Source organism: Gavia stellata, unplaced genomic scaffold (assembly GCF_030936135.1).
Source record: "Gavia stellata isolate bGavSte3 unplaced genomic scaffold, bGavSte3.hap2 HAP2_SCAFFOLD_205, whole genome shotgun sequence".
Lineage (NCBI taxonomy): Eukaryota > Metazoa > Chordata > Aves > Gaviiformes > Gaviidae > Gavia > Gavia stellata.
In genome coordinates this window covers 2403-24711 of record NW_026777274.1, presented here as the reverse complement: position 1 = coordinate 24711, position 22309 = coordinate 2403, and the positions used below count along the sequence as shown (strand labels likewise).

The window sequence follows — 22309 nt, the reverse complement described above, 5'->3', positions numbered from 1 at the left end:
TGTCCCCGTGTCCCCCCACGTCCCCATGTCCCCCCACGTCCCCATGTCCCCTCACATCCCCCCTATGTCCCCATGTCCCCCCACATCCCTCACCAGTGCTTCCAGTAGGCATGTCCCCGCGTCCTCCCCATGTCCCCGCGTCCCTCACCAGTGCTTCCAGTAGGCATGTCCCTGTGTCCCCCCCTGTGTCCCCATGTCCCCCCCGCGTCCCCACGTCCCTCACCGGTGCTTCCAGGAGGCATGTCCCTGTGTCCCCACCTGTGTCCCCGTGTCCCCCCCATGTCCCCATGTCCTTCACCGGTGCTTCCAGTAGGCATGTCCCCATGTCCCCGTGTCCCCACGTCCCTCACCGGTGCTTCCAGTAGGCATGTCCCCGTGTCCCCCCATGTCCCCGTGTCCCCCCCATGTCCCTCCCATGTCCCCGTGTCCTTCACCGGTGCTTCCAGTAGGCATGTCCCCATGTCCCCCCATGTCCCCGTGTCCCCACATCCCTCACCGGTGCTTCCAGTAGGCATGTCCCCGTGTCCCCACCTGTGTCCCCGTGTCCCCCCCGTGTCCCCGTGTCCCTCACCGGTGCTTCCAGTAGGCATGTCCCCATGTCCCCCCATGTCCCCACATCCCTCACCAGTGCTTCCAGTAGGCATGTCCCTGTGTCCCCACCTGTGTCCCCATGTCCCCCCCGTGTCCCCCCCATGTCCCCACGTCCCTCACCAGTGCTTCCAGTAGGCATGTCCCCGTGTCCCCCCATGTCCCCGTGTCCCCCCATGTCCCCCCCGTGTCCCCACATCCCTCACCGGTGCTTCCAGTAGGCATGTCCCCGTGTCCCCCCCTGTGTCCCCATGTCCCCCCTGTGTCCCCACATCCCTCACCGGTGCTTCCAGTAGGCATGTCCCCATGTCCCCCCATGTCCCCGTGTCCCCCCCATGTCCCTCCCATGTCCCCGTGTCCTTCACCGGTGCTTCCAGAAGGCATGTCCCCGTGTCTCCCCCTGTGTCCCCGTGTCCCCCCCGTGTCCCCATGTCCCTCACCAGTGCTTCCAGTAGGCATGTCCCCGTGTCCCCACGTCCCTCACCGGTGCTTCCAGTAGGCATGTCCCCATGTCCCCCCATGTCCCCATGTCCCCACATCCCTCACCAGTGCTTCCAGTAGGCATGTCCCTGTGTCCCCACCTCTGTCCCCGTGTCCCCCCCGTGTCCCCACATCCCTCACCGGTGCTTCCAGTAGGCCAACTTGTGGAGGTCGTAGTCAGGGATGGGCATCTCGTCTCCTCCCAGGTGGCCTGGTCGTTAGGGCAGGTCCCGCCACTTCACCAGGTAGTGGTACTGCCCCTTCCGGTCCACGCTGCGTGGCACGCCGTCACGCACCGCACCGGGCACCCGGGGGACACCGGGCATGGCGGTGGGGGGGAAAACCAGCACCCAGGGGGGCAACGGGCACCCAAGGGACACCGGGCATGGGGAGGGCAATGGGCACCCAGGCGGGCAGCGGGCAGCCGGGGGACATTGGGCACAGGGGGGACAACCGGCACCCAAGGGACACCGGGCATGGGGAGGGCAACGGGCACCCAGGGGGACAACGGGCACCCAGGGGGGACAACGGGCACGGGGGGGTCAACCGGCACCCAGGGGGGCAACAGGCACCCAGGGGACACCGGGCACAAGGGTGGCAACGGGCACCTGGAGGACACCAGGCATGGGGGGGCAACCAGCACCCAGGGGGGCAGTGGGCACCCCAGGAGTGGTTGGGCACCCAAGGAACAATGGCCACTGTGGGGACACCGGGCACCCAGGGGACAATGGCCACTGTGGGGACACCAGGCATTGTGGGGACACCGGGCACCTGGGAAGCAACAGGCACCCAAGGGACACCAGGCATTGTGGGGACACCGGGCACCCGGGAAGCAACAGGCACCCAAGGGACACCAGGCATTGTGGGGACACCGGGCACCCGGGAAGCAACAGGCACCCAAGGGACACCAGGCACCATGGGGACACCGGGCACCCATGGGGACAATGAGCACTGTGGGGACAACAGGCACCCAGGGGACAACGGCCACCACAGGGACAACGGGCATCGTGGGGACACTGAGCACCCAGGGGGACATGAGTAATATGGGACACCAGGCACCCACGGGACACCACGGGTGACAGCTGGCACCCATGGGGACACCGGGCACCCAGGGACACAGGGCACCACAGGTGACAGCAGGCAGCCATGGGGACACCAGGCACGCTCGGGGACACTGAGCCTCCTGGGTGACAGCAGGCACCTATGGGGACCACGGGCACCCACGGGGATGCCAGGCACCCACAGGTGACAGCAGCAGGCATCCATGGGGACATCGGGAACCCCAAGGGACACGGGGACAGCCAGGGACAACATGGGGCCAGGCAGGGGTTGCCATGTGCCACCAGGGCGTGGGTGACAGCGGGGCAGGCACCCAAGTGCCACCAGGGGTCACCTGCTGTCACCGGCATCACCTGCTGCCATCAGGGAGGCACTGGGGACACCCCAGCGCAGGGGTCACCTGGGGACACGGGGTCACTGGGGACAGGGACACATGGACAGGGCACGGGGTCACCTGGGGAGACGGGATCACCCGGGGACAGGGACACACGGACAGGACACGGGGTCACCTGGGGACACAGGGTTACTGGGGACAGGGACACACGGACAGGACACGGGTAACCTGGGGACACAGGGTCACCTGGGGACAGGGACACACAGATAGGACACGGGGTCACCTGGGGACATAGGATCGTCTGGGGACAGGGACATAGACAGGACATGGGGTCACCTGGGGACACAGGGTTACTGGGGACAGGGACACACGGACAGGACACAGGGTCAATTGGGGACACAGGGTCACCTAGGGACAGGGACACACAAACAGGACACGGGGTCATGTGGGGACATAGGGTCACCTGGGGACAGGGACACACGAGACACACAGGACACGGGGTCATGTGGGGACATAGGGTCACCTGGGGACAGGGACACAGCCAGGACATGGGGTCACCTGGGGACACAGGGTCACCTGGGGACAGGGACACATAGAACACGGGGTCACCTGGGGACACAGGGTGACCTGGGGACAGGGACACACGGACCGGACATGGGGTCACCTGGGGACACAACACAGGGTCATCTGGGACAGGGACACAGCCAGGACATGGGGTCACCTGGGGACACGGGGTTACTGGGGACAGGGACACATAGAACACGGGGTCACCTGGGGACACAGGGTGACCTGGGGACAGGGACACACGGACTGGACATGGGGTCACCTGGGGACACGGGGTTACTGGGGACAGGGACACATAAACAGGACACGGGGTCACCCGGGGACACGGGCAGACAGGACACAGGGTCACCTGGGGGCATGGGGTCACCTGGGGACAGGGACACACAGACAGGACATGGGGTCACGTGGGGACACGGGGTCACCCGGGGACAGGGACAGACAGACAGGACACAGGGTCACCTGGGGACAAAGGGTCACCTGGGGACAGGGACACCCTGAAGGGCCACGGGGTCACCTGGGGACAGTGCCTGACTGCTCCCAATGGGGTACGGGGGGCACCCATGGGTGCTGGGGGTGTCCTTAGAGGACCCGAGGGTGCCCAGAGTGTCCCCACGGGTGCCAGCGGTGTCCCCAAACCCCACCCAGGCGCTCCTGCAGCCCCCGTACCAATGCCACCCATCCCCTCCCAATTTGGGGGGTGGGCTGTGGGGTTCCCCAGTGCTGGGGGGCACCCATGGGTGCTGGGAGTCCTCCTGGGTACGGAAGGGCACCCATGGGTGCTGGGGGTGCCCTTAGAGGACCCAAGGGTGCCCCGATTGTCCCCACGGGTGCCAGCGGTGTCCCCAAACCCCACCCAGGCACTCCCCAAACCCCTACACCCGTGGCACCCAGGCTCCTCCCATTTGGGGGTGCTGTGGGAGTTCCCCAGCGCCGGGGGGCACCTATGGGTGCTGGGGGTGCCCTTAGAGGGCCCAAGGGTGCCCAGAGTGTCCCCACGGGTGCCAGCGGTGTCCCCAAACCCCACCCAGGCGCTCCCGCAGCCCCCGTACCAATGCCACCCATCCCCTCCCAATTTGGGGGTTGGGCGCTGTGGGGAGTCCCCCCCTCCCAGCTCCACGTAGCACCCATGGGTGCTGCCCCACCTGTGGTTGATGATGCGGTGCACCGTCATCCACTCGGGTTTGATGCCGTAGCGGTAGAATCGCTCCTCCATCCCCCCAAAAAGGGGGTCCCCCCCTGCCCCCGTTTTTCACTCTTGGGGTCGTCGTCCCCCGAGCCGTAGTCGAGGGGGGGGGGCTCGTCCATGTCATTCTTCCGCTGGTAGTTGCGGTACATCACCAAGTGGAAGATCTCCAGCTGGGGGGGGGACACGGGGGGGGGCACCCCCAAATTAGATTGGGGGGCAAGCACCCCACCCCACACCCCCCAAAAGGGCTCCTGGAAGAGGGGGGTGAGGAATGGGGGTGCGGCCCCTCTCCCCCGCCCTGGGGATGGGGGTGTCTTGGGGGGGGGGGGGGGAAGCGCTGCACATCACGGCATCCCCAAAGTGGGGATGGTGGGGGGGTCCCCAAAACTGGGGACCCCCCTCCCAGCTGGGAAAAACGGGGTGTCCCCAGCCCTGGGAACCCCCCAGGTCCCCCAGCTGGGAAAATTGGGGTGTCCCCAGTCCTGGGGAACCCCCTGGTGCCCCCCACCTGAGTATATTGGGGTGTCACCAGCCCCAGGCCCCCCCCGGTTTGGTATATTGGGGTGTCCCCAAGCCTGGGGACCCCCCAGCTGGAAAATCGGGGTGTCCCCAGTCCTGGGGAACCCCCCTGGTCCCCCCACCTGAGTATATTGGGGTGTCACCAGCCCCAGGCCCCCCCCAGGTGGGTATATTGGGGTGTCCCCAAACCTGGGGACCCCCCAGCTGGGAAAAAACGGGGTGTCCCCAGCCCTGGGGGATAGGTCTATCAATGCACCCTAATATCGGGGCCCCCCCAGGGGGGTAGATGGGGGTCCCCCCAATATCTGCCCCCCCCCAGCAGGGTAGATGTGGGGCTCCCCCAGTATCAGGTCCCCCCAAGTTGGTTATATCAAGACACCCCGATATCGGGGCCCCCCCCGGGGGGGTGGATGGGGGCCCCCCCAGCATCAGGTCCCCCTAAGCTGGGTCTACCAAGACACCCCGATATCGGGGGCCCCCCCCCAAGGGAGTAGATGCCCCCCCCCCCAGTATCAGGTCCCCCCAAATTGGTTATATCAAGGCACCCCGATATCGGCCCCCCCCAGGGGGGTAGATGGGGTCCCCCCCCAGTATCAGGGCCCCCCCAGTGGGGTGGATGGGTCCCCCCCAGTATTAGGAGCCCCCCACACTGGGTTCTATCAAGACACCCCGATATCGGGGCCCCCCCAGGGGGTAGATGGGGGACCCCCCCAATAATGGCCCCCCCCCCGAGGAGTAGATGGGTCCCCCCCAGTATCAGGGCCCCCCCAGGGGGGGAGATGGGGTCCCCCCCCAGTATTAGGAGCCCCCCACACTGGGTTCTATCAAGACACCCCGATATCGGGGCCCCCCCGGGGGTAGATGGGGACCCCCCCCAATAATGGCCCCCCCCAGAGGAGTAGATGGGTCCCCCCCAGTATTGGGGCCCCCCCGGGGGGGAGATGGGGACCCTCCCAATACTGCCCCCCCCCCAGGGGAGTAGATGGGTCCCCCCCCAGTATTGGGCCCCCCCCCCCCGGGGGGTGTGGATGGGCCCCCCCCCAGTATCGGGGTACGCAGGGGCCCCCCCATACCTGCAGCTCCTTGATCCAGGAGCAGTGCCAGTAGGAGAGCCCCACCCACTTGACGAAGAACTCCCGCTCGGAGCGGCCCTGCAGCGCCGGGGGGGGCCCCTCGGGGGGGGGCCCCGGGGGGGCCACGGGGGGGGGCGGCTCCCCCCACCGCCAGTACAGGATCTTCTGCACCCGCCCCTTCAGCACTGGGCACTGCGGGGGGGGGGACATGGGGACAGCAGGGTTGGGGACGAGGGGGGGGACATGGGGACAGCAGGGTTGGGGACGGGGGGGGGGGGACAGGGGGATGAGGGGTTGGGGACGAGGGGGGGGACATGGGACAGCAGGGTTGGGGACGGGGGGGGACAGGGGGATGAGGGGTTGGGGACGAGGGGGGGGGACGGGGATGAGGGGTTGGGGATGAGGGGGGGGACATGGGGACAGCAGGGTTGGGGACGAGGGGGGGGGACATGGGGACAGCAGGGTTGGGGATGGGGGGGGGACAGCAGGGTTGGGGACGAGGGGGGGGGACAGGGAGATGAGGGGTTGGGGACGAGGGGGGGGGGACATGGGGACAGCAGGGTTGGGGACGAGGGGGACATGGGGACAGCAGGGTTGGGGACAAGGGGGGGACATGGGGATGAGGGGTTGGGGACGAGGGGGGGGACATGGGGACAGCAGGGTTGGGGACGAGGAGGGGGACATGGGGACAGCAGGGTTGGGGACAAGGGGGGGACATGGGGATGAGGGGTTGGGACGAGGGGGGGGACATGGGGACAGCAGGGTTGGGGACGAGGAGGGGGACATGGGGATGAGGGGTTGGGGACGAGGGGGGGGGACATGGGGACAGTAGGGTTGGGGACGGGGGGGGGACAGGGAGATGAGGGGTTGGGGACGAGCGGGGGGACGGGGATGAGGGGTTGGGGACGAGGGGGGGGGACATTCGGACAGCAGGGTTGGGGACGAGGGGGGGGACATGGGGATGAGGGGTTGGGGACGAGGGGGGGGACATGGGGACAGCAGGGTTGGGGATGGGGGGGACAGGGGGATGAGGGGTTGGGGACGAGGGGGGGGACATGGGGACAGTAGGGTTGGGGACGGGGGGGGACAGGGAGATGAGGGGTTGGGGACGAGGGGGGGGGATGGGGATGAGGGGTTGGGGACGAGGGGGGGGACATGGGGACAGCAGGGTTGGGGATGGGGGGGGGACAGGGGGATGAGGGGTTGGGGACGAGGGGGGGGACATGGGGACAGCAGGGTTGGGGACGAGGGGGGGGGACATGGGGACAGCAGGGTGGGGGACGAGGCGGGGATGTGGGGACGGGGGGGTCAGGGGGACACAGGGACAGGGGGTTGGGGACGAGGAGGGGGACATGGGGACGGCGGGGTTGGGGACGGGGGGTGTCAGGGGGGACACGGGGACAGCCACACAGTCATGTGTGTGTCACACACACACCCCCACACACCCAGAGCACCCGGGGGGGGGGGCAGGTCCTCACCCCAAGGGGTGGCTGTCCCCCGCCCTGTCCCCAAGGTCGCCCCTGTCCCTGTCCCAGCCAGTCCCTGTCCCCACCAGGTCCTGCCCCTGTCCCCAGCCTTGAGCCACCCCTGTCCCCATCCTTGTCCTGTCCCTGTCCCCATCAGGTCCCACTGCTGTCCCCAACCTCGAGCCACCCCTATCCTCACCCCTGTCCCCAGCCGGTCCCTGTCCCCACCAGGTCCTGCCCCTGTCCCCAACCTTGAGCCACCCCTGTCCCCATCCCCTGTCCTGTCCCTGTCCCCATCCCTGTCCTGTCCCTCATCCCAGCAGGTCCCTGTCCTGTCCCCCTCGCTGTCCCCCTCGCATTCACCATCTTCTCTTTGTCCCATCCCATCCCTGTCCCCGGCCCCACCAGGTCCCCGTCCCACCCCTCTCCTGTCCCCACCAGGTCCCTGTCCCATCCCCATCCCTGTCCCCATCCCTGTCCCCATCCCCACCAGGTCCCTGTCCCACCCCTGCCCCCCCAGGTCCCTGTCCCATCCCCATCCCCATCCCTGTCCCCACCAGGTCCCTGTCCCACCCCTGCCCCCCAGGTCCCTGTCCCATCCCTGCCACTGTCCCCATCCCCACCAGTCCCTGTCCCACCCCTGCCCCCCCAGGTCCCTGTCCCATCCCTGCCACTGTCCCCATCCCCACCAGGTCCCTGTCCCACCCCTGTCCCCCCAGGTCCCTGTCCCATCCCTGCCACTGTCCCCATCCCCACCCAGGTCCCTGTCCCACCCCTGTCCCCCCAGGTCCCTGTCCCATCCCTGCCACCGTCCCCATCCCTGTCCCTGTCCCCACCAGGTCCCTGTCCCATCCCTGCCACTGTCCCCATCCCTGTCCCCGTCCCCACCAGGTCCCCATCCCTCTCCTGTCCCCACCAGGTCTGTGTCCCATCCCTGTCCCCACCAGGTCCCTGTCCCATCCCCATCCCTGTCCCCGTCCCCACCAGGTCCCTGTCCCATCCCCATCCCTGTCCCCATCCCTGTCCCCAGCCCCACCCCTGTCCCCCCCAGGTCCCTGTCCCATCCTCATCCCTGTCCCCGTCCCCACCAGGTCCCTGTCCCATCCCTGCCACTGTCCCCATCCCTGTCCCCAGCCCCACCAGGTCCCTGTCCCCCCCCTGTCCCCCCCAGGTCCCTGTCCCATCCCCATCCCTGTCCCCAGCCCCACCCCTGTCCCCCCCAGGTCCCTGTCCCATCCTCATCCCTGTCCCATCCCCACCAGGTCCCTGTCCCATCCCTGCCACTGTCCCCATCCCTGTCCCCAGCCCCACCAGGTCCCTGTCCCCCCCCTGTCCCCCCCAGGTCCCTGTCCCATCCCCATCCCTGTCCCCATCCCCACCAGGTCCCTGTCCCACCCCTGTCCCCTCCAGGTCCCTGTCCCACCCCTGCCACTGTCCCCATCCTCACCAGGTCCCTGTCCCACCCCTGTCCCCTCCAGGTCCCTGTCCCACCCCTGCCACTGTCCCCATCCCTGTCCCTGTCCCCACCAGGTCCCTGTCCCACCCCTGCCACTGTCCCCATCCCTGTCCCCAGCCCCACCAGGTCCCCGTCCCACCCCTCTCCTGTCCCCCCCAGGTCCCTGTCCCATCCCCATCCCTGTCCCCGTCCCCCCCAGGTCCCTGTCCCATCCCCATCCCTGTCCCCGTCCCCACCAGGTCCCTGTCCCACCCCTGTCCCCCCAGGTCCCTGTCCCACCCCTGCCACTGTCCCCATCCCTGTCCCTGTCCCCACCAGGTCCCCATCCCACCCCTCTCCTGTCCTCACCAGGTCCCTGTCCCACCCCTGCCACTGTCCCCATCCCTGTCCCCATCCGCACCAGGTCCCCGTCCCATCCCTCTCCTGTCCCCACCAGGTCCCTGTCCCATCCCTGCCACTGTCCCCATCCTGTCCCCATCCCCACCAGGTCCCTGTCCCACCCCTGCCACTGTCCCCATCCCTGTCCCCATCCCCACCAGGTCCCTGTCCCACCCCTGCCACTGTCCCCATCCCTGTCCCCATCCGCACCAGGTCCCCGTCCCATCCCTCTCCTGTCCCCACCAGGTCCCTATCCCATCCCTGCCACTGTCCCCATCCCTGTCCCCATCCCCACCAGGTCCCTGTCCCACCCCTGCCACTGTCCCCATCCCTGTCCCCATCCCCACCAGGTCCCTGTCCCATCCCTGCCACTGTCCCCATCCCTGTCCCCGTCCCCACCAGGTCCCCATCCCACCCCTCTCCCGGCCCCGTCCCTGTCCCCATCCTCACCAGGTCCCCGTCCCATCCCTGTCCCCGTCCCCACCAGGTCCCCATCCCACCCCTCTCCCGGCCCCGTCTCCTGTCCCCCCCCCGCGGCCCGGTGTCCCCGTACCGTGCAGCGGGGACAGAGCCACTCGCCGTTGGGGACCTCGGGCAGGGGGGGGTTGAGGCAGTGGATGTGGTAGGAGGAGACGCAGGCGTCGCAGCAGAGCAGCTCCCCCCCGTCCTTGCACACCCGGCAGTACTCCATGTGGTCGTCCTCCTCCTCCTTCTCCCCTTCCTCCTCCTCCTCTTCCTCCTCCTCCTCCTCCTCCTTCGCTTCCCACTGCACCCCCTCCTTCTCCTGAGAAACACACGGCGTCAGGCGGCCCGAACCTCCTGGGGACGGCCCCGGAACAGCACCCAGGGACACCCAAACCTCCTGGGGACACCCAACCTCCTGGGAACACCCTGAGGGACACCCAAACCTCCTGGGGACACCTTGAGGGACACCCAAACCTCCTGGGGAACACCCTGAGGGACACCCAAACCTCCTGGGGACGGCCCTGGAACAGCACCCAGGGACACCCGAACCTCCTGGGGACGGCCCCGGAACAGCACCCAGGGACACCCCGAACCTCCTGGGGACACCCAACCTCCTGGGGACACCTTGAGGGACACCCAAACCTCCTGGGGACAGCCCCGGAACAGCACCCAGGGACACCCGAACCTCCTGGGGACACCCAAAGCTCCTGGGGATGCCCTGAGGGACACCCAAAGCTCCTGGGGACACCCTGAGGGACACCCAACCTTCTGGGGACACCTTGAGGGACACCCAAAGCTCCTGGGGACGCCCTGAGGGACACCCAACCTTCTGGGGACACCTTGAGGGACACCCAAAGCTCCTGGGGACGCCCTGAGGGACACCCAAAGCTCCTAGGGACACCCTGAGGGACACCCAACCTTCTGGGGACACCTTGAGGACACCCAAAGCTCCTGGGGACGCCCTGAGGGACACCCAACCTCCTGGGGATGCCCTGAGGGACACCCAACCTCCTGGGGATGCCCTGAGGGGCACCCAAAGCTCCTGGGGATGCCCTGAGGGGCACCCAAAGCTCCTGGGGACGCCCTGAGGGACACCCAACCTCCTGGGGACGCCCTGAGGGACACCCAAACCTCCTGGGGACAGCCCCAGAACAGCACCCAGGGACACCCAAACCTCCTGGGGACACCCAACCTCCTGGGGACACCCTGAGGGACACCCAACCTCCTGGGGACGCCCTGAGGGACACCCAAACCTCCTGGGGACACCAAGGGACACCCAAACTCCTGGGGAGAGCCCCAAAACAGCACCCAGGGACACCCAAAGCTCCTGGGGACACCCTGAGGGACACCCAGGATCCCCTTAAGGACCCCAAATCCCCCCAGGATCCCCCTAGGGACCCCCAAACCCCCCCAGGGACCCCCAAATTGCCCCCAGGATCCCCCTAGTGACCCCCAAATCCCCCCAGGATTCCCCTAGGAACCCCCAAACCCCACCAGGGACCCCCAAACTGCCCCCAGGATCCCCCTAGGGACCCTCAACCCCCCAGGATCCCCCTAGTGACCCCCAACCCCCCCCAGGGACCCCCAAACTGCCCCCAGGATCCCCCTAGTGACCCCCAAACCCCCCCAGGGACCCCCTAGGGACCCCCAAACCCCCCCAGGGACCCCCTAGTGACCCCCAACCCCCCCCAGGACCCCCTAGTGACCCCAGGATCCCCCTAGGGACCCCCAAACCCCCCCAGGGACCACTTAGTAACCCCCAAAACCCCCAGGGACCCCCTAGAGATCCCCAAACTCCCCCTAGGGACCCCCAAATCCCCCCAGGATCCCCCTAGGGACCCCCAAACCCCCCCCAGGGACTCCCAACCCCCCCCAGGGACCCCCTAGTGACCCCCAACCCCCCCCAGGGACCCCCTAGGGACCCCAGGATCCCCCTAGGGACCCCCAAACCCCCCCAGAGACCACTTAGTAACCCCTAAAACCCCCAGGGACCCCCTAGAGATCCCCAAAGCCCCCCAGGGACCACTTAGTAACCCCTAAAACCCCCAGGGACCCCCTAGAGATCCCCAAACCCCCCCAGGGACCCCCTAGGGACCCCCAAATCCCCCCAGGATCCCCCTAGGGACCCCCAAACCCCCCCCAGGGACCCCCTAGTGACCCCCAACCCCCCCCCAGGGACCCCCTAGTGACCCCAGGATCCCCCTAGGGACCCCCAAACCCCCCCAGGGACCACTTAGTAACCCCCAAAACCCCCAGGGACCCCCTAGAGATCCCCAAACCCCCCCAGGGACCCCCAAACTGCCCCCAGGATCCCCCTAGGGACCCCCAACCCCCACCCAGGGACCCCCTAGGGACCCCCAAATCCCCCCAGGATCCCCCTAGTAACCCCCAACCCCCCCCAGGGACCCCCAAACTGCCCCCAGGATCCCCCTAGGGACCCCCAAACCCCCCCAGGGACCGCTTAGTAACCCCCAAAACCCCCAGGGACCCCCCAGAGATCCCCAAACTCCCCCTAGGGACCCCCAAATCCCCCCAGGATCCCCCTAGGGACCCCCAAACCCCCCCCCAGGGACCCCCTAGTGACCCCCAACCCCCCCCCAGGGACCCCCTAGTGACCCCCAAAACCCCCAGGGACCCCCTAGAGATCCCCAAACCCCCCCAGGGACCCCCTAGAGACCCCCAAACCCCCCAGTACTCCCCCCCAGAGCCCCCCCATCCCACAGCTCACGCAGTGGGGGCAGCTCCAGCGTCCCTCGGGCGCGCGGTCGAGCTCGGGGTCGAGGCAGACGAGGTGGTAGGCGCGGGGACAAGTGTCGCAGAGGATGATCTCCCCGCCCTGCTGGCACACCTCGCAGTAGTCCTGGTGGTCCGTCTCGTAGCCGTCCCCCTCCTCCTCCGGCCCCGGCCCTGCGGGGACGCCACGCACCACCCGGATTGACACGGGGTGGGGGGGGGGCGCTGGGGGAGGGAGCGCCAGGGACAGGGGGATGGGGACATGGGAGCGCTGGGGACCCTGGGGATGGGGACAGCAGGGGACAGGGGCACTGGGAGCACTGGGGATGGGGACACCCAGGGATGGGGGTGCTGGGGATAGCAGGGGACAGTGGGGGACAGTGGGGGACAGGGGTACAGAGGGTGATGGGGACAGCGGGGGACAGATGCACTGAGGGCACTGGGGATGGGGTCAGTGGGGGACACAGGTGCTGGGGATGGGGACAGCAGGGGACAGGGGCACTGGGAACACTGGGAATGGGGACACCCAGGGACAGGGGCACTGGGGATGGGGACAGCAGGGGACAGTGGGGGACAGGGGCACTGAGGGTGATGGGGATGGGGTCAGTGGGGGACACAGGTGCTGGGGATGGGGACAGCAGGGGACAGGGGCACTGGGAGTACTGGGAATGGGGACACCCAGGGACAGGGGCGCTGGGGATGGGGACAGCAGGGGACAGGGGCACTGAGGGTGATGGGGACAGCGGGGGACAGGGGCACTGAGGGCACTGGGTATGGGGACAGTGGGGGACAGGGGTGCTGAGGGTGATGGGGACAGCGGGGGACAGGGGCACTGAGGGCACTGGGGATGGGGACAGCAGGGGACAGGGGCACTGGGAGCACTGGGGATGGGGACACCCAGGGATGGGGGTGCTGGGGATAGCAGGGGACAGCGGGGGACAGTGGGGGACAGGGGTACCGAGGGTGATGGGGACAGCGGGGGACAGATGCACTGAGGGCACTGGGGATGGGGACAGTGGGGGACACAGGTGCTGGGGATGGGGACAGCAGGGGACAGGGGCACTGGGAGCACTGGGGATGGGGACACCCAGGGACGGGGGTGCTGGGGATGGGGACAGCAGGGGACAGTGGGGGACAGGGGCACTGAGGGCACGGGGGATGGGGACACCCAAGGACGGGGGCGCTGGGGACATTGGGGGACAAGGGCACTGAGGATGGGGGCAGCAGGGGACAGTGGGGGACATGGGCACTGAGGGTGATGGGGACAGTGGGGGACAGGGGCACTGAGGGCACTGGGGATGGGGACAGCGGGGGACACAGGTGCTGGGGATGGGGACAGCAGGGGACAGGGGCACTAGGAGTACTGGGAATGGGGACACCCAGGGACAGGGGCACTGGGGATGGGGACAGCAGGGGACAGCAGGGGACAGGGGCACTGAGGGTGATGGGGATGGGGACAGTGGGGGACACAGGTGCTGGGGATGGGGACAGCAGGGGACAGGGGCACTAGGAGTACTGGGAATGGGGACACCCAGGGACAGGGGCACTGGGGATGGGGACAGCAGGGGACAGTGGGGAACAGGGGCACTGAGGCTGATGGGGACAGTGGGGGACAGGGGCACTGAGGGCACTGGGTATGGGGACAGCGGGGGACAGGGGCACTGGGGGCACTGGGTATGGGGACAGTGGGGGACAGGGGTACTGGGGATGGGGACAGCAGGGGACACAAGGACACCAGGGATGGGGACACCAGGGGATGGGGGCATCAGCACATCAGGGGACAGGGAAATGGGGACACGGGGACACTAAATGCCCAGGAGAGATGGTGGGGACAGGGACGGGGACACGGCTACACCCCTCAGAAGCAGCCGGGGGCTGGGGACCCCCCGGACGCCACCACCGACACGGGGAGGGGACCGAGGACCCCGCTCAGGGGGACACCACGGACTCGGGGACCCCGGGTGACAACTTGGGGACACCGGGTGGGGTGTGGGGTGTCTCACCGTGCGCGGGGCGCCACGCCCGTCCCCACGGGGCCGCGCTCCCGGCTGAGGCCGGCGCAGGGGGCTGCAAGGAGAGAGGGGAGGGGACGGGGGCGTCACCCGGCGTCCCCGCCGGCGTGGGGTCTGGGGAAGGGGGGTGGTGGTGGCACCCGGGGGCCGGTGACACTTGGGGACACTCACCCTTCTTCTTCTTGCGGCCGGGACGTCCCCGCTTGAGCTTCTTCAGGCGGGTGGCGGGGTCGGGGCGGGCGGTGGCACCCAGCACCCCTGGGCTCTCGGCGTCCGACTCCTCCTCCGCCTCCCCCGCGTCCTCGCTCTGCCCGGGGACAGCGGGTGACATCGGGGAGAGCGGGTGACACCGGGCGGCATAGGGGACAGTGGGTGGCATCGGGAGACAAGGAGACGCAGGGGACCAGGCGGTGGGGGGGACAGGGAGACACGGGGAGCGGTGGTGGGATGGGGCCGTGGGGTGGGGTGCCACCGCTTGGGGACACTTTGGGGACAGGAGGGGACCCAGGCATCCGGGCCCTACCGAGCTGCTCTTCTTGCGTTTGCCACCCAGGACGCCCAGTTTGATCTTCAGCGGCGCCATCTTCCTCCCCTTCATCTTCCTCTTCAGCTCCGGCACCCGCGGGCTCTTGCTGCGCTTCTTGTGGCCGGGACCTGGCGGGGGGACGCAGGCGTTCGGGGACGGGGGGACCCAAGCATCCAGGCGCCCCTTTCCCCAGCCCCGTGAGGAATCTAGGGACACCCCCCTCCCCAAATCCCCCCAGGATCCCTCTAGGGACCCCCCCAAACTCCCCCAGGGACCCCCAACCCACGAGGACACAAGCATCAGGGCACCCCCTCCCCAAACCTGGCGAGGACCCAGGCACCCGGAGGGGGGACCCAGGTGTGCGGGCACCCCCACCCTAGCTACATGAGGACCCAGATGTTTGGGGACCCCCTCCCCAAACCCGGCGAGGACCTGGGGGGCACCCACCTTTGCCCTCCTTGGTCTTGGCCTTGCGCAAGGGAGGGGGGGGCGCTTCGGGGGCCACGGCGGCCACGGCGGCAGACACCTGCTCGGCCACGGCGGCGGCAGCGGCGGCGGCGGCGGCGGCCACGGCGGCGGCGGAGCCCTTGAAGGGGTTGTTGGCGCTGAACTCCCGCCACTTGGCCCCCAGGATGGTCATCATCTTCGACATGGGGATTTTGGGGTTCTTCTTGGCGATCAGGGGCCTGATGGGGAGGGAGGGAGGGAAGGAGGGAGGTGGGCGGGACCCTCCAGGACCCTGAGGTGCCCCCCCAGCTCCTCAAGGGGCACTCCAGCACCCTGAGATGCCCTAAAAGGACCCCCACCAGCACCCTGAAACATTCCCCAGCACCCAGAAGGACCCTTCAGGACTCTGAGGTGCTCCCCCAGCTCCCCAAGGGGCCCTCCAGCACCCTGAGACGCCCTAAAAGGACCCTCAGCAACACCCTGAAGTGTTCCCCAGCACCCAGAGGGACCCTCCAGGACCCTGAGGTGCCCCCCAGGACTCCAAGGTGCCCTTCAGCACCCTGACATGCCCTAAAAGGACCCCCACCAGTACCCTGAAACATTCCCCAGCACCCAGAAGGACCCTTCAGGACCCTGAGGTGCTCCCCCAGCTCCTCAAGGGGCCCTCCAGCATCCTGAGATGCCCTAAAAGGACCCCCAGCAACACCCTGAAGCGTTCCCCAGCGCCCAGAGGGACCCTCCAGGACCCTGAGGTGCCCCCCCAGTACCCTGAGATGCCCTAAAAGGACCCCCACCAACAGCATGAAATGTCCCCCAGCACCCAAAGTGACCCTTCAGGACTCTGAGGTGCCCCCCAGGACTCCAAGGTGCCCTTCAGCACCCTGACATGCCCTAAAAGGACCCCCACCAGTACCCTGAAACATTCCCCAGCACCCAGAAGGACCCTCCAGGACCCTGAGGTGCCCCTCCAACTCCCCAAGGTGCCCTCCAGCACCCTGACATGCCTTAAAAGGACCCCCACCAGCACCCTGAAGCGTCCCCCCAGCACACAGAGGGACTCTCCAGGACCCTGAGGTGCTCCCCCAGCTCCTCAAGGGGCCCTCCAGCACCCTGAGATGCCCTAAAAGGACCCCCACCAGCACCCTGAAGCGTCCCCCAGCACACAGAGGGACCCTCCAGGACCCTGAGGTGCCCCCCAGTACCCTGAGATGCCCTAAAAGGACCCCCACCAACAGCATGAAATGTCCCCCAGCACCCAGAGGGACTCTCCAGGACCCTGAGGTGCCCCCCCAGCTCCTCAAGGGGCCCTCCAGCACCCTGAGATGCCCTAAAAGGACCCCCACCAGCACCCTGAAGCGTCCCCCAGCACGACCCTCCAGGGCCCTGAGGTGCCCCCCAGGGTGCTCCCCCAGCCCCACCTCATGAACTGGCTGAAGGCCTTGTAGTTGGTGAGGGTGTGATAGTCCTCCTCGGTGAAGACATGGTCCACGTCCTCCAGCCCCCAGGCCCCCAGCAGCTGCGCCGAGGACTTCTGCTCCACCGCCTGCGCCGGGGAGAGGGGGGACACGGGGGGACAGAGGGGGGGGACACGGGCAGGCCATGGCGGGGACACGGTAGGGACCGACACAGAAGCAGACAGGAATAAGGACAGAGAGGACGAGGAGACGTGTCACCTGCTGGGACACCCACAGGCCCCAAGACAGGTGACGGGACCCCCACAAGGACCCCCATGGGCGACAGGACCCCCATGGGCACCCATGTGAGTGATGGACCCCCACAATGGCCCACACGAGCGATAGGACCCCCCACAGGCACCCACACAGGGACCCTCAGGGGCACCCACATGGGCGACAGGACCCCCACGGGCACCCACATGGCAATGGGACCTCCACGGGACCCCCACGAGGACCCCCACCGGTGTTGGGACCCCCCATGGGTGCCCACACAGGTGACGGGACCCCCCCACGGGTCCCCCCCACAGATGACATGACCCCCATGGACCCTGACAGGGGGATGGGACCCCCATGGCGACCCACATGGCAATAGCACCCCCATGGGTGATGGGGGTACCCACATGGATGACAGGATCCCCATGGGCCCTGACACGGAGAGGGGACCCCCAGGCACCCACATGGGTGACAGGACCCCCACAAGGACCCACATGGGTGACAGGACCCCCACAAGGACCCCGACATGGTCAACGAGACCCCCACGGGTGTCAGGACCCCCACAGTGATGGGACCCCCCCCATGGGTCCCCACACAGGGCAGCACTGGGGGCCCCCAGGTGCCCACCCAACCCACCAAGTGCCCCCCACCCACGGGTGCCCCCCAGCCGTACCTTCACCTTCTGCCCCCCCTCCTCATCGGCCTTTTTCCGTCTCTTCGTCTTCTTCTCCTTCTTCTCGCGGTGCTTCCGCCGCCGCTTCCTGGCCGCCCCCCCGGAGTCACTGCCGCCGCTCTCCGACTTCTCCCGGTACTCTTCCCGCTGGTATTCCTCCCGTTCCGACTCCAGCTCATCCTCGCTCACCTGAGACCACCGCCCACCGCTTGTCCTCGGGGCCCGTCAGCCGCCCCGAGACCCCCATCAGCCGCCCCGAGACCTCCATCAGCCGCCCCAGGACAACATCAGTCACCCCCAACCCCGTCAGCCCCCCCAGAACCCCCGTCAGCCCCCCAGGACCCCCGTCAGCCCCCCAGGACCCCCGTCAGCCGCCCCCAACCCCGTCAGCCGCTCCAAGACCCCCATCAGCTGCCCCAGAACCCCGTCAGTTGCTCCAGGACCCCGTCAGTCACCCCGGGACCCCAATAGCCACCCTGAGACCCCCATCAGCTGCCCCAGGACCCCGTCAAGCCGCCCTGAGACCTCCATCAGCCGCCCCAGGACAACGTCAGTCACCCCCAACCCCGTCAGCCCCCCCAGAACCCCCATCAGCTGCCCCAGAACCCCGTCAGCCGCCCCAGGACCCCGTCAGCCGCCCCAGGACCCCCGTCAGCCGCCCCCCAACCCCGTCAGCTGCCCCAGAACCCCGTCAGCTGCCCCAGAACCCCGTCAGTCACCCCAGGACCCCAATAGCCACCCCGAGACCCCCATCAGCTGCCCCAGGACCCTGTTGTTGTCCCCATACCCTGTCAGACACACCCAGGCCCCATCAGCCACCCTGAGACCCTGTCAGTCGCCCCCAGCCCTGTTGGCCGCGCTGAGAGTCTGTCACCCATCCCCAGACCCCGTCACCCATCCCCAGACCTTGTCCATCGACCTGAGACCCTGTCAGCCACCCTGAGATCTCCATCAGCCGCTGCAAGACCCCATCAGATGCCCCCCAAGAGTCTGTCACCCATCCCCAGACCCCATTAGCCATCCCCAGGGCCTGTCATCCACCCCGAGACCTCCATCAGTCATCCCCAGACCCCATCAGCCACCCCAACACCCCATCCATCGTCCCCAGACCCCATCAGCCACCCTGAGAGTCTGTCACCCGTCCCCAGACCCCATCCATCGTCCCCAGACACCGTCACCTGCCCTGAGAGTCTATCACCGTCCCCAGACCCCATCCATCGTCCCCAGACACCGTCAGCTGCTCTGAGAGTCTGTCACCCATCCCCAGACCCCATCCATCGTCCCCAGACACCGTCACCTGCCCTGAGAGTCTATCACCGTCCCCAGACCCCATCCATCGTCCCCAGACACCGTCAGCTGCTCTGAGAGTCTGTCACCCATCCCCAGACCCCATCCATCGTCCCCAGACACCGTCAGCCACCCTGAGAGTCTGTCACCCGTCCCCAGACCCCATCCATCGTCCCCAGACACCGTCAGCCACCCTGAGAGTCTGTCACCCGTCCCCAGACCCCATCCATCGTCCCCAGACACCGTCAGCCACCCTGAGAGTCTGTCACCCGTCCCCAGACCCCATCCATCGTCCCCAGACCCCATCAGCTGCTCTGAGAGTCTGTCACCCATCCCCAGACCCCATCCATTGTCCCCAGACACCGTCAGCTGCTCTGAGAGTCTGTCACCGTCCCCAGACCCCATCCATCGTCCCCAGACACCGTCACCCGCCCTGAGAGTCTGTCACCCGTCCCCAGACCCCATCCATCGTCCCCAGACACCGTCACCCGCCCTGAGAGTCTGTCACCCATCCCCAGACCCCATCCATCGTCCCCAGACACCGTCACCCGCCCTAAGAGTCTATCACCGTCCCCAGACCCCATCCATCGTCCCCAGACACCGTCAGCTGCTCTGAGAGTCTGTCACCCGTCCCCAGACCCCATCCATCGTCCCCAGACACCGTCAGCCATCCTGAGAGTCTGTCACCCATCCCCAGACCCCATCCATCGTCCCCAGACCCCATCAGCTGCTCTGAGAGTCTGTCACCCATCCCCAGACCCCATCCATCGTCCCCAGACACCGTCAGCCACCCTGAGAGTCTGTCACCCGTCCCCAGACCCCATCCATCGTCCCCAGACACCGTCACCCGCCCTGAGAGTCTGTCACCCATCCCCAGACCCCATCCATCGTCCCCAGACACCGTCAGCTGCTCTGAGAGTCTGTCACCCATCCCCAGACCCCATCCATTGACCCCAGACACCGTCAGCCACCCTGAGAGTCTGTCACCCATCCCCAGACCCCATCCATTGACCCCAGACACCGTCAGCCATCCTGAGAGTCTGTCACCCATCCCCAGACCCCATCCATCGTCCCCAGACCCCATCAGCTGCTCTGAGAGTCTGTCACCCATCCCCAGACCCCATCCATCGTCCCCAGACACCGTCAGCCATCCTGAGAGTCTGTCACCCATCCCCAGACCCCATCCATCGTCCCCAGACACCGTCAGCTGCTCTGAGAGTCTGTCACCCATCCCCAGACCCCATCCATCGTCCCCAGACACCGTCACCCGCCCTGAGAGTCTGTCACCCGTCCCCAGACCCCATCCATCGTCCCCAGACACCGTCACCCGCCCTAAGAGTCTATCACCGTCCCCAGACCCCATCCATCGTCCCCAGACACCGTCACCCGCCCCTGAGAGTCTGTCACCCGTCCCCAGACCCCATCCATCGTCCCCAGACCCCATCAGCCACCCTGAGAGTCTGTCACCCATCCCCAGACCCCATCCATCGTCCCCAGACACCGTCAGCCACCCTGAGAGTCTGTCACCCGTCCCCAGACCCCATCCATCGTCCCCAGACCCCGTCAGCCACCCTGAGAGTCTGTCACCCATCCCCAGACCCCATCCATCGTCCCCAGACCCTATCAGCTGCTCTGAGAGTCTGTCACCCATCCCCAGACCCCATCCATCGTCCCCAGACACCGTCACCCGCCCTGAGAGTCTGTCACCCATCCCCAGACCCCATCCATCGTCCCCAGACACCGTCAGCCACCCTGAGAGTCTGTCACCCGTCCCCAGACCCCATCCATCGTCCCCAGACCCCGTCAGCCACCCTGAGAGTCTGTCACCCATCCCCAGACCCCATCCATTGACCCCAGACCTTGTCACCCGTCCCCCAGACCCCATCAGCCGCAGCAGGAGGACCCAGGTGTCCGGGCCTGGCGCAGCCCCCCACCCCAGCCGGGAGGACCCAGGCGTTCGGGCAGGACATCCCGGGGGAACTCACCAGTTTTTTCCGTTTCCGTGGTTTTCCGGGTTTATTTTCCTTCTGCTTCCGGGGGCCCCGTTTCTTCTTCTTCACCCCCAGGGCCCCCTCAAGGCCCCGCAGCAGCTCGTCGTCACCATCTGCGGGGACACAGCAGCCTGAGCCACGGGGACAGGGACACGTGCTGGCGGCTGACAGGGACGGGTGGCTGTGCGAGGTCCCCTCTGCAGCCACTGGGACGGTGACATGCATGAAGGTGGGTGATGGGGACAGTCAGCAGCACCAAGGTCCCCTCTGCGGCCACCCAGACGGTGAAATGGAGGAAGATGGGGACAGGGACGTGTGGCCACAATGAGGACCCCTCCGTGGCCACCAAACCACTGACACACGCAGAGGCAGGTGACAGGGACAAGCAGCCACACTGAGGTCCCCTCCACAGCCACCAAGACGGTGACACACAGAGGAAGACAGGTGATGGCCACAGAGGTCCCTTCCGTGGCCACCAACCCACTGACACACGCAGAGGCGGGTGATGGGGACAGGCGGACACGTTGAGGTCCCCTCTGAGGCCACCAGGATGGTGACACACAGCAAGACAGGTGACAGGGACAAGCAGCCACACTGAGGTCCCCTTCGAAACCACTGACACGGTGACACACATGAAGACGGGTGACAGCCACAGGTGGCCACGCTGAGGTCCCCAGGATGGGGACACACAGGGAAGCAGGTGACGGGGACAGTCAGCTGCACTGAGGTCCCCTCCATGGCCGCTGGCTTGCTGACAGGCAGTGAGGCGGGTGACAGGGACAGGCGGCCACACCGAGGTCCCCTCTGTGGCTACCAGCACGGTGACACACACAGAGGTGGATGATGGGGACAAGTGGCCGCAGCGAGGTCCCCTCTGTGGCCACCAGCATGGTGACACACAGAAAGACAAGTAACAGCCACAGGCAGCCACACTAAGGTCCCCTCTGCGGCCACCAACCCACTGACACACACAGAGGCGGGTGACCGGTGACAGGCAGCCAAGGTCCCCTCTGCGGCCACTGGGACAGTGACACACAGCAAGATGGATGACAGGGACAGGCGGCCACACTGAGGTCCCCCCCCACAGCCACTGGGACGGTGACACACAGTGAGGCGGGTGACAAGGGACAGGTGACCACACAGAGGTCCCCTCTGTGGCCACTGGGATGGTGGCACACACGGAGGCAGGTGACAGGGACAGGCAGCCACGCTGAGGTCCCCTCCACGACCGCCAACACGCTGACGCACAGGAAGACGAGTGACAACCACAGGCAGCCACACTGAGGTCCCCACCGCAGCCACTGGGATGGTGACACACAGGAAGACGGGGACATGTGGCCACCAGCCCAATGACACGCACAGAGGTGGGTGACGGCCACAGGTGGCCACACCGAGGTCCCTGGGA

The 22309-nt window shown here is 67.5% G+C and overlaps 1 protein-coding gene across 1 annotated transcript in view; it reads right to left on the bottom strand.

Moving 5' to 3' along the window:
* Positions 1–21642, bottom strand: part of LOC132321863 (chromodomain-helicase-DNA-binding protein 3-like) — a 74312-nt gene extending 52670 nt beyond the window's left edge. The window contains 13 exon segments of the mRNA XM_059835268.1: positions 1210–1341; positions 4168–4265; positions 4268–4381; positions 5804–5995; positions 9657–9887; positions 12297–12475; positions 14485–14620; positions 14837–14967; positions 15287–15525; positions 16705–16829; positions 17627–17815; positions 20899–21017; positions 21537–21642. Coding sequence (XP_059691251.1) covers positions 1210–1341; positions 4168–4265; positions 4268–4381; positions 5804–5995; positions 9657–9887; positions 12297–12475; positions 14485–14620; positions 14837–14967; positions 15287–15525; positions 16705–16829; positions 17627–17815; positions 20899–21017; positions 21537–21642 — 1991 coding nt within the window.
* Positions 21643–22309: the final 667 nt, after the last annotated feature.